This window comes from Pseudopipra pipra, chromosome 22 (genome assembly GCF_036250125.1).
Source record: "Pseudopipra pipra isolate bDixPip1 chromosome 22, bDixPip1.hap1, whole genome shotgun sequence".
Taxonomy (NCBI): Eukaryota; Metazoa; Chordata; class Aves; order Passeriformes; family Pipridae; genus Pseudopipra; species Pseudopipra pipra.
Window position 1 is genome coordinate 7206733 of NC_087570.1, and position 12547 is coordinate 7219279.

General features: G+C 56.1%; 1 protein-coding gene across 2 annotated transcripts in view; it reads right to left on the reverse strand.

Moving 5' to 3' along the window:
* FBXO42 (F-box protein 42) overlaps positions 1–12547 on the reverse strand; it is a 44599-nt gene that overhangs the window by 13007 nt on the left and 19045 nt on the right. For both annotated transcript variants that reach the window (XM_064678817.1, XM_064678818.1), the window contains exon 4: positions 9236–9370. In XM_064678817.1, coding sequence (XP_064534887.1) covers positions 9236–9370 — 135 coding nt within the window. The remainder of the gene's footprint in view (positions 1–9235; positions 9371–12547) is intronic.

The following is a 12547-nucleotide window of genomic DNA, read 5'->3' on the forward strand; positions in this document are numbered from 1 at the left end:
GACATTTGAGACCTTCAGAAGGTTCCAACCCCCCTGGGAGTCTCCAGGTTCTGAGCACCACCCAGACCCAACTCCTTATTTGTCCACACGATTCCCAACTCCGATTTTCACAGATCAGGATTTTCTTATTTCCAACAGAGCTACAAAGAGTTTTCCCCAATTTTGGTGCAGCAAATCCTTCCAGAGGGCCCAGGGGTCGTGTTTAACATGGGCAGGTCCAGCCCCTCCAATCCCTCCAGGAACTGGACTCAATGATCCCTGTGGTCCCTCCCAGCTCAGGATATCCTACAGAATCCATATGCCCCTGCTCCAGGCCACCTTTGAGCATCAAAACAGGGACCAGGGAGGCTAAAAATTCTCTGTGTCCATCCCAGAGGTTGATAAAGGAAACAGAGGGAAACATTCCTTCATTAATCTCTGGAGGGATCTGCATCCAGGGAGCTGCTCTCCGGGAATCTTAATCCCACAAGGGTAAAGCAAGAAGCCCTTTTCCAGGTTGGACTGCTCCATCCATGGTGGCAGTGTGTTAAGGAGGACTGCTCCACACTGGAAACCTTCTGGAGAAAGGAATACTGTGCAGGTGAATTTCAAATCTGGAATAAACCCCTCATCATCCAGGAAGGAGAATCACCAGAATGTCCCTTATCAAGATTCCTGCTCTATTCAAGGTGCAGGTTTGCTGGCTTTTGCCATGGAAAGATCCAGCATCCTCTGCATTAAAACAAACTCATGGATGTACTGACACATGGGATCTCCATTCCTGCACCAACACCCAGGTGCTCAGCTCTTCCCTCGCCTTAAAGGGAACCACGAGTCCCCAGACCTGTCCTGAGGGAAGAAGGAAACCAGGTCATCCCTAAAACACCCACTTCCCTTGGAGCTGCTTCCCTCCCAGCCTCCTCTGCTTCTGCCTCGGAATTCCCTTTCCACAAACTCCCCCCACACCAGGCTGAGCTGCCTGGGGCAGGCCAGGAGGGCATCCTGAGGGAACATCCTTCCCTGTGGGAGCAGCACGTGGGACAGAGGAGCCCCCCTGAGCTGCTGCCAGAGCTCCGGGAGCCAATTCCCCACGGCAGGGGCTGCTCAGCCACCAGGCTCTGTCTGGAGATAAAGATCTGCTGAACTTCCAACTCCTGCAGCACATAGAGAGTGGGAATAGGAGAGGGAAAGTGCCCGGGGGGTTTGTCCTGCGGGGACAGAACCACCTTTGGCAGCCCCGGCTCATCCAACACGGGCTGCGTCTGACACGAGCTGGGTCTGACGCCACGGCCCCGAGTCCTGGGCACATTCCCAATTCCTGGGCACATTCCCAATTCCTGGGCACATTCCCAATTCCTGGGCACATTCCCACCCCCTGGGCACGTTCCCACCTCTGTGTGCAGGCAGACTGGCTTCTTCAAAGCCATTCCTGCCTCCAGCCCCACATTCCTGTGGGAAGCAGTGGCATCCCAGTGTCCTTGGACACCTTGTTGGAGTTGAACTGGCTCTGTCCCCCCATCCCAACCCAGAACAGAGGAATGAAGTTATGGATTGACTTTATGACCTCTGCAGATACTGGGAGCAATTGGGAATGCTGCAGGAATACCTCAGAGCCAGCTGGGATGAAGGGCAGGACGCAGCCAGTTGGGAACAGGGGGAGGGAGGGATGGTGGTTTCCAATGTGGGATTCAGGAATAGGAGGCACGGGAATGTTTTCTCCCTGGTCGTGGTAAATCCACACTCATTTCCCACCACACTGACCAGCTGAAGAGTTGAGGCTTCAGAATCAAAGCCTTTCCAACCACCAGCCTCTCCAAACCTGTTTTTGTAGGGAGCAGATTCCCAGGCAGAAAATCCTCCAGGAGCCACACAGAGACCCCGGAAAGAGGAGGGGAACCTTTGGGCTTTTCCTGCCGGGGTCAGCAAAGGCATTTGCAGGATAAAGCCTTAAAATGCTCCATTTTCAGGGGGGGGTTGTCCCTGTGTGTCCCTGGATTCATTCCTGCAAGGCCAGGCAGGGTCTCCATCCAAGGAAGGATCCATAAAACCGGTGCCGGTGGAACGATGGCTCCAGGCGCCAAAAAGCTTTTCCAGGTTAAACAGGGCCAAAAAGGGCACGAGCTGGAGGAGGACAGAGCCTGGCAACTCCCAGGGAGGGGAGAGAGATGTGTGCTGGAAACCTAAACCTGGGCATTAATCTCCTGGAATCCAGCCCTTGGCAGCGCTTTCCAAATGAAGCGTCACAGCTTATGGAAAATAAAATGCCTTCCACTGGATTTGGTTGGATTTTTCATCCCCTGCCCTTGAAATGTTTCATCTTGAACATCACAAATTCCATCCGAGAACATTTTGGGAAGCACCCAAGCGAGGAGAGGGACAAAAGGACATCGTGGCTCCTCCCAGAGACAGAAGGAAGGGCTGGGATCCATCCCGGCTCCCCCCGGAGCTGCCAGACCAGCTCTGGGCTCCTGCTTCCAAGGGCAGGGATAAGGAGGAAACTGGGGGTGGGATAAGGAAGAAATGAGGGGTAGGATAAGGAAGAAACTGAGGTGGGATAAGGAAGAAATTGAGGTGGGAGAAGGAAGAAACTGGGGGTGGGATAAGGAAGAAACTGAGGGTGGGAGAATGAGGAAATTGGGGGTGGAATAAGGAAGAAACTGGGGTGGGAGAAGGAAGAAACTGGGGGTGGGATAAGGAAGAAATGAATGATGAAATAAGGAAGAAATTGGGGTGGGATAAGGAAGAAGTGAGGGGTGGAAGAAGGAAGCTCCGACTCCTCAGGATTAAGGCTGAATTTCCAAAGGGGTCAAGGCTTCAGAGCTCAAAGAGCATTTTGATGGTGGTGGGAAAGTCAGGGATTTTTGATGATAACGTGCAAGTTTTACCTCTGTGGAGGCACAGACAGGCCTTAGTGCTACTGAACTCCAAGGGCAACGAGGGAAAAACAAACCAGATCAGGAAAAGAGCTGGAAGAGCTTCCCTCTCTTCCAGGCTCCTTCAACACCACGGCAGCAGAAGGACAGAAGGATTTCCAGGCACTCCATTAACCTGCTCCACTTGGAAGGCTCAGACACCCACAGCCAGACACAGTTAGAGGTGTTACTCCGTGCCAGGAATCAGCCTTTCATTCCTTTGGGTCCCTGGGAGGCCGGAGCGGCGCCACGGCTCCGTGTGCTCAAGGTGATCCCGAGTTTTTAGTCCAATTTAGGTTTGCCTTCAATGGAATGGGGTCAGCAGCACACAGGGACACCAAGGGAGTCCTGCAGCCCTTCCTTCAAGGGCTCCAAGTGGAAAGGAATCAGGTTAAATATTGCAGGTTTAATTTCCAAACCTGCCTCTCCTCGTCTCCTTCCTCGTGTACATGGGAATTTTTGGGAAGAAACCTCTCACAGGTGGTGTCTTGGGACTGGCAGCAAACTCCAACTGGGAGATGCTGCTCTGGAGAGGCCAGGGTGGGATTTTGGGGTGTTTTTAACTGCTCGTGATGGTGCTGTGAGGGGAGCGACTGCAATGGGGGCAGAGCTGCAGTCTGGGGTCAGGGCAGAGAGCTTTAGTCCAGAGCCTCAGTTATTGCTCTTCAGGGAAAAGAATCATGGAACCATTTGGGTTGGAAAAGCCCTCCCAGCCCATGGATCCCCCCTGTGCCCAATGCCCACCTTGTCCCCAGCCCAGAGCACTCAGTGCCACAGCCAGGCCTTCCTGGGACACCTCCAAGGCTGGGGACTCCAAACCTCCCTGGGCAGCCCCTTCCAGTGCCTGACCACCCTTTCCAGGGAGAAATTCCTCCTGATGTCCCACCTGACCCTCCCCTGGCACAGCTGGAGGCCGTTCCCTCTCCTCCTGTCCCTTGTTCCCTGGGAGCAGAGCCCGACCCCCCCCGGCTCCCCCCTCCTGTCAGGGGGTTGCAGAGCCAGAAGGTCCCCCCTGAGCCTCCTTTTCTCCAGGCTGAGCCCCCCCAGCTCCCTCAGCTGCTCCTGCTGCTCCAGCCCCTTCCCAGCTCCCTTCCCTTCCCTGCACACGCTCCAGCCCCTCCGGGTCCTTCCTGAGCTGAACTGGACACAGCTGATGCAAAGAAGAGGCAAAACACACCCAAGGACTGACCCTCAGCCACAGAGGGTTTAAATCCACACAGGAGGAGTTTCCCAGCACTCCCACAGCTGTTTTACTGCAGAACCCCTGAGCCCCGGGGCAGCCCCGGCCCCGAGTGGGGTCTGTGCCCCGAGTGACGGTGCCACGCTGGCTCGTGGCCTTGGAGAGCTGGGCACCAGTGGGACCCCAGCTGCACCATCACCTCCCTCCCTGGGGAGCCCAGTCCTTCACCTCCTGCCTCCAGCCCCACAGAGCTCCCGCTGAGGAGGCAGCACGGAACTGCACCAAGGCTGGAACACCGGCTTTGAAAACTCCCCACGGCTTTCCAGAGGGATGATGAAAACAAGGCTGGTTTCTCTTGCTGGGGGCAAGGCTTTTGTGCAGCTTTGTGAAGGCCAAGCCCCTCTGCCTCAGGACTGACAGGGAGGTTCCTCCTCCAGCCTCCCACCACCCAGGGACCACATCTGACAGCACCTCCCACCCGGCACAGCCACCCCGGGCAGGGCACCAGGGGCTCTCCCCAGTCTCCCCTTCCTCCCCTGGGCTGCTGGGTTTGTTGACACAACACCATCAAAGGCACCTTCCCCTCAGCTCACAAAGGGAAACTTGATCCTCAACTCCCACTCTAAGCAGGGAGAGGAGCTGGGGAGGAGCTGAGCCCAGAGGAACCAGCGGGGAGGGTGTTGGCACACTCACTGCAGCAGGAGAAGGTGCTGGCACACTCACTGCAGCAGGAGAAGGTGCTGGCACACTCACTGCAGCAGGAGAAGGTGCTGGCACACTCACTGCAGCAGGAGAAGGTGCTGGCACACTCACTGCAGCAGGAGAAGGTGCTGGCACACTCACTGCAGCAGGAGAAGGTGCTGGCACACTCACTGCAGCAGGACAGAGTGCTGGCACACTCACTGCAGCAGGAGAAGGTGCTGGCACACTCACTGCAGCAGGAGAAGGTGCTGGCACACTCACTGCAGCAGGACAGAGTGCTGGCACACTCACTGCAGCAGGAGAAGGTGCTGGCACACTCACTGCAGCAGGACAGAGTGCTGGCACACTCACTGCAGCAGGAGAAGGTGCTGGCACACTCACTGCAGTGGGACAGGGTGCTGGCACACTCACTGCCAGCAGGAGAAGGTGCTGGCACACTCACTGCAGCAGGAGAAGGTGCTGGCACACTCACTGCCAGCAGGAGAAGGTGCTGGCACACTCACTGCCAGCAGGAGAAGGTGCTGGCACACTCACTGCCAGCAGGAGAAGGTGCTGGCACACTCACTGCAGCAGGAGAAGGTGCTGGCACACTCACTGCAGCAGGAGAAGGTGCTGGCACACTCACTGCCAGCAGGAGAAGGTGCTGGCACACTCACTGCAGCAGGAGAAGGTGCTGGCACACTCACTGCAGCAGGAGAAGGTGCTGGCACACTCACTGCAGCAGGAGAAGGTGCTGGCACACTCACTGCAGCAGGAGAAGGTGCTGGCACACTCACTGCCGGCTGTTCTGACCACCCAGGAGGTTTGAAGCACAAACCTTCAGGCTGAAGGTCTCTGCTTTTAAGCCTTCCAGGAGCTGTCACGGCACAGAGCTGGAAGGGGAATCCCCAGGGGTGTTGGACAGACCTGTGTGGAAACAGGACAAACCTTCCCTGCCACCAGGGGATCCAGGACTGGATCCCTGCTCAGCCAAACCCAGGGATCAGCACCCTCCTGGCAAAGGCCTCCCCACAGACCCTGCAGCTCCCGTGGCACTGAGGCACAGAATCCCAGGATGGGTTGGCTTGGAAGGGACCTTAAAGCCCATCCAGTGCCACCCCTGCCATGGGCAGGGACACCTTTTGCTATCCCAGGTTGCTCCAAGCCCTGTCCAACCTGGCCTTGGACACTTCCAGGGATGGGACAGCCACAGCTTCTCTGGGCAACCTGTGCCAGGGCCTCCCCACCCTCACAGGGAAGGATTTCTTCCCAATCTCCCATCTAATCCTGTCCTATGGCAGTGGGAAGCCATTCCCTTGTCCTGTCACTCCATCCCTTGTCCCAAGTCCTCCTCCAGCTCCTTGGAGCCTGTTCAGGTATTGAAAGTCCTGGGAGTCTCCGTTTCAAATCGATTTTGGTTTCTTTCCTGGCTGTTTCAGCTCATTTTTGGGGAGCACCAGAGACTATCACCACTGAAACCTTGTGGGAACTAACCCTTGCCTCCAGCTGGATCAACAGATTCCAGCATAAACCACCCCCAGCCCTCCATCAGGATCTCCTGGGCAGGGATGGGCTCCAATTCCAACAACTGCCCAGGTTAATTATGCAAATGAAGGCAAAAAGCACCCCCAGCACATGGAGAAAGGCACCTCCTCCCAGGGACCACCTACCCTGGGATAACTCTGCAGCTTCCCACACAAAATGCTCCGGCAGGACTCGGCTGTGGGAGTGGAAGGGGTGGGAAGCAGCTCCAGAGGGGCCTGGAGAGCTCGAGGGAGAAGAGCTGGGAGGCACCTTCCTAAAGCAGGGATCCTGCTGCCTAACCCCCTCCTTCCCAGAGCATCCAGCCCCACCAAAAGCTCTCCCTAACAGCCAGGCAGTGACTCCCTGGAGCTGCTCCAGCCTTCTCAGTCACGAGTCAGGGCCGTTGGTTCAGATCCAAGCAAAAAAATTACTTTGAAACCTCAAAAATTAGGGGGTTTTGATGTAATAATCTCCCTCCTCCGTCTCTGAGACTAAAGAAACCCAGGCCAATTATGTGTTTGAAGGCTAAATATTTACTGCCAGCTGAAGCAGAGCAGCTCAGGCTGGAGATGAATTATCCAGCTCTGATGTCATGGAATGCCCGGGAGCCAGAAAACCCCAACGAAAACAGGGAGGAACAAACAACAACAACAACAAAAAGGGTGTTTTCTCCTGGAAAAGCCTCTCAGAGAGGGGAAGGGGTGAAACTGTTCCAGCTCAGCTGAGACACCACACTCCTATTCCAAAGCACTCATTAGATAAGATACTTAATGAGGGAACACGTGGAGTGTGACGGAACCTCTCCAAGGGAAAACTGGCCTTGGGAAAGAGCTGGAGCCTCACTGGAGTAAAATCCTAGAGAGTCCACAGGGCAGGTGTGGGAACTCCTCCTCCACCTCCACCAGCAATTAAGGACCCACATAATGAGTGTTCATCAATCACTGTCAGCTCTTGTTTTACAATCAAACCCCTCCCGCCTCATTTCCATCCCAATCCCGGATTTCAAAGCTCTCCCTTTTGCCCCCTCCAGTCACTATTCTTTCCCAGGCAGCCGGTGCCAACCCTCTGGTTAAGGGCATCCAAACCCAAGCAGGATCGAGATCCAACCCCAGGCACACGGTGGGGTGACTCATCCCTCTGGAAGCCCGGGAGCAGGAGCGTTCCCGGGGCCGGAGTTTCAGTTGCGATCCCATCTCGCTCATGACAACACGCAGAAATATTTCCTCGGGGGATCTTCCCGTGGGACTTAACTCTGACACGTATTCCCACAGGAGCTGTTCCTCCAGGAGCGTGCTTTGCCAGGGAGGCAGTGGGAACGTGACTCTGGGAAGCCCCGAGTGCCCGAGTCGTGCCCCGCATTCAGCCCGCGGAAGGACCCGCCGGCTGCAGGAATGGGAGGGCTGGCTCGGAGCAGAGGTCTGCAGCTCCCAGCATCCTGTTTATGCTGCTCCTCTCCACCCCTGGGCAGCGGGGGAACGCTCCAGCCCGGGATGGAGGGTCGGCAGGACCCAGTTTCCACACCCGTGGGAAGGCTGAGCTTTGTTTTCTCCCTCCTTAGCTCTCCCCCGTGGGGATCACACAGGGCTGTGCAGGGCAAAAATCAGAGCAAAATCCTGTTCTGGGGGGAAAAACAAAGATCATTTTCTTTCCCCCCTGGGTTTGGATGAGAGAAAAGCAGCCAGGCTGCCCCAACTCCATAAAACCTGGGGGATCCCTGACCAGAAGAACCCTCCCAGAGGGTTATCCCCTGATGCAGAGCTGCTCCTGGCAGTGCAGTGTGGGTTGATCCAAGCACCAAGGGATGTGTGAACAGTTCAGTGGGACAGCAGGAGGTCCCATGGAACACCATGACACAGGAACATCTGGATTTTGCAGTGTCAGAGGAGCAAACAGATCCGAGGAAGCCCCAAGGAGCCTGTGGAGAAGGGCCAGGCTGGGCTGGTGCTGAGCTCCTTCCTCCTCCCTGCTCTTGGTTAAACACCAAGCCTTTGCCAAAACCCCTGGTTTAACCCTTCCTTCCCCCCTGCCCCAAGAGCTTCCCCAGTGCTTTGCTTTTTTCCCCATTTTTTCAGTTGAATTCAGAAGCACCAGGAACACGAGTGTGCCCTGGGGGACGCTCGGAGCACAAAGACCAGGGGTGGAGATGGTTTGGGGGGTTTCCCTGCCTGCTGAGGGCACAGGGACTGCAGGGATGGACCTGCTTTCCTACAGCCCCCCTCGCTCAGCTCGTCTCCTCCACCCCTCAAACGGCTCCTACTGGAGGGAGGAAGGAAAACCTCAGCTTTGGGACAACAACTCTCATCATGGAATCACAGGATGGGACCTTAAGGCTCATCCAGTTCCACACCTTCCACTAGCCCAGGCTGCTCCAACCTGGCCTTGGACACTTCCAGGGATGGGGCAGCCATAGCTTCTTTGGGCAACCTGTGCCAGGGCCTCCCCACCCTCCCAGGGAAGGATTTATTCCCCATAACCCACCTGAATTTCCCCTCTTTTAGTTTAAAACCATTCCCCCTTGTCCTGTCACTCCAGGCCCTTGTCCAAAGTCCCTCTCCAGCTCTCTTGGAGCCCCTTTAGGCACTGGAAGGGGCTCTGAGGCATCCCTGGAACCATCTCTCTCCAGGCTCAACAATCCCAACTCTCTGGACCTTTTCCAGGCTGAACAATCCCAAGTCTCAGTCTTCTCCCTCAGCCTTCTCCAGGCTGAACAATCCCAGTTTTCTCAGCCTTATCAGCCTGGGCTCTCACAGCTGAACAAGTGTCCCTCATCCTGGGACAGGAACCAGCACCTGCTCCAGAGAAAACCAACCCAACACGGTGCTGCAAGCACACGGATATGCACAGAACGCCGTGTTTTGCCAGGATATAACCCAAACCTCAGTCAGACAGTGACAAAACCCCCACAAAAACACTAAACCCGAGCAGCCAGGCGAGGGGCTGAGGTCCTGGCACGTCTCACCTGATGCCAGGGGCCGGATCCACTCCTTGCTGTTGAGGTCGAGTCTCCAGAGGTCGTTGAAGGCGGCGTTGCAGCTGCTCTGGGTGCAGCCCCCGAACACGTACATGGACTGGTTGGGGTCGTAGTAACACGCACCTGGAATGGCAAAGGGGGCTGTGAGCACAGCTGGAGCAGCAAACAGGGCTGTGAGCACAGCTGGAACAGCAAACACAGCCATCAGCACAGCTGGAACGGCAAAGGGGGCTGTGAGCACAGCTGGAACAGCAAACACAGCCATCAGCACAGCTGGAACAGCAAACAGGGCTGTGAGCACAGCTGGAACAGCAAACAGGGCTGTGAGCACAGCTGGAACAGCAAACACAGCCATCAGCACAGCTGGAACAGCAAACACAACCATCAGCACAGCTGGCACTGCCCTGCTCTGGGGGGTGTTGGTGTCCAAGGGCTTGGCAGAGGGGGTTTTGGGGGGTGGGTTGTGAGAAGCTGCCAGAAGCTTCCCCCATTCCCCAAATTCCAGCTGCTCCAGGACGGACCCACCGCTGGCCAAGGCTGAGCCCAGCAGGGATGGTGGGAACCCCTCTGGGATAACACAGCTAAGGAGGAAAAGGTTCTTGTGCAGATGGAATCGAGTGCAGAGAGGAGAGGAACAGGAATGTGTGAGAGGAACAGCTCTGCAGAGCCCAGGGCAGGGCAGGAGCAGGGGCAGGAGCTGCTCCAGGGGCCAGAGCTGGGATTCCCATGAGATTCCATGGGGAAGCCCAGGGAGAGGCAGCTGAGCCCCTGCAGCCCAGAGAGAGCCAGGATGGATCATGGATCCACCTGCAGTCCAGGATGGATCATGGATCCAGCTGCAGCCCAGGATGGATCATGGATCCAGCTGCAGCCCAGGATGGATCATGGATCCAGCTGCAACCTGGGGAGGAGCCCACAGGGAGCAGGGGGATGCCCAGGACAGGCTGTGACCCTGTGGGAAGCCCAGGCTGGAGCGGGGTCCTGGCAGGATCCTTGGATCCCTGGGAAGAGGTTTCCTGGAGGGACTTGTGGGGACCCGTGTTGGAGCAGTTCCTGAAGGACTGACCCCATGGAAAAGTGCCCCCCGTGGCAGCAGCTCCTGGAAAACTGTTGCCAGGGGATGGACTCAGGCTGGAGGAGTCCCTGGGGAACTGTCTCCGTGGGAAGGACCCCAGGGAGCAGGGGAAGGGCTCCGACTGCTCTCCCTGAGCAGGGGCAGGAACAACGTGGGATGGACCGACCCGACCCCATTCCCGAATCCGCTGGAGGGAGGAGGGAGAGCTGGGGAAGGAGGGAGGGGGGGGAAGGGGTTTTTAGGGTGGGTTTCACTTCTCATTCTCCTGCTCTGCTTTTGTCAGCAACAATCCAATTCCTGTCCCCAGTCTGGGTCTGGTTCCCAGGAGGTGATGGGGGAGGGATCTCTCCCACTCCTGATCCCGGCCCAGGAACCTTGGATGTGTTTTGTCTCCCTGTCCAGCTGCAGAGGTTTGGAGGTGCCTGTTCCCAGCAGGGTCACCCCAGGGTGACACCCCAACATCATTGGCTTTTCCTCCTGGATTCCACCCAGGACAAAAGCAGCCGGGCTGCCCTGACTCCATAAACCCAGGGCTGGCTCAGGGCTCTCCCTGACCAGGGGAAAGCCAGAAGAACCTTCCAAGAGGATTATCCCCTCAAGCAGAGCTGCTCCTGAAGAGCAGAGAAAAGTGCCTTAGAAGCTTGTAATTAATTAGATTAGCTCTGATTAAGGTTCTCAGCTCACTGACCCTCCCTAAGCTGCTTCATACAGTTTATAGGGTCACTGAATCACACTCCAGGCCCTGTTGGTTTATTCTCCTTTCCCAGGGCCTCCCCACCCTCTCAGGGAAGGATTTATTCCCAATATCCCATCTAAATTTCCCCTCTTTTAGTTTAAAACCCTTCCCCTTGCTCTGTCCCTCCATCCCTTGTCCAAAGTCCCTCTGTAGCTTTCCTGGAGCCCCTTTAGGCTTCTTTCCTGGAGCCTTCTCTCTTCCAGGCTGGACACCCCCATCTGTCACCCTGTCTCCTCCTATCTCCAGATCTATCCATACATCCATCTCCTCATTCCCTAAAATACCATTTCCCTGCCCCTTGCAGTGCAGGGACCAAGTACAGCCAAAAATCAGCCAAAAAATTGAGGAAGGCTGGGTGCTGGGAGGAGCTGCAGCTCTGCTGGAAAAGCAGCCCATCCTGTAAAACAAACATTCCAGCTTTTCCCACTCCCTCCAGACCGGTTTGTGAACCCATTAATTGCTTTAATTACTCCTCCCAGAGGTGCAGAACCCCAGACTGAGTGGAACCCAAACAAACCAATTGAGCATTTCTGATCAGTCACTCCCCCAGCAGAGGATCGATATTCCTGGCACAGCATTCCCGGGCTGCATTCCTGAGCCTCCTGACAGGCTTTGACTCTGGGCAGTGATGTCACCCTGTGAGTCACTGCCCTGCTATGAACTGGCAGGTTCTGACCTCGGGACGGGAAAGAATCCGGTGTTTGCTGCAAACATTGACCTGGTTTTTAAAAAACCCCAGATACAGAGCATTTCTACCCCTAAACCTGTCCACTGAGATCTAAGAAATCAGCATTACTGATGTTTCCTGTCCTGCAGCTTCCATCCAATCCTTTGGAAAAGCGACAGCTCATCCATAGTCATCAGCTGTGTGATCCCTGCTCCCTGCCCTCGGCAGGACCTTCCGCTCCTTATTCCTTAGCAAACAGTTTTTCTGGATCCCTTCAGGATGGAGAGCAGACACAGTGACCTCTAACTGCTTAAAATTCCCTCCCTGGTCCTTTGATGCTCCCAGGATAGTTCTAACAATTCTTGGAAGAGACACAGAGCCCCTTTGACGGCACCGCTGGCTTCCAGCGGCTCGTGCCTGGGCCATGACGTCTTCCCACAAAAACTGGCAATCACTCATCCCTAAAAAATGGCTTTGGGAGCCCTCCCTCTCCAAACGTCCTGTTTCCTTCACCTCAGCTCACCACACCTTGGGATTCCAGGCGGGAGCTCAGAGATTCACTCCGAACTGCCGAAATTAATGGTTTGTGGCTGGGGTTTAACGCTGGAATCCGCCCCCAAACAGGGAATGTGCCCCAGGGAAAGCAGGGGCTGAGGGTCTGGGGGTCTGCTCCCAACCCCAGGCCTTTCAGTCAGCAAACAAGTGAATCCAGACCAGCTGTGGGCACACAAGGGGCATCAATAACCTTCCAGAGGGGCCGAGCACAGCCCGGCTGTGGCACGGAACAAGGCTGACATGGAGAGAGGCTACCACGGCTGCCAC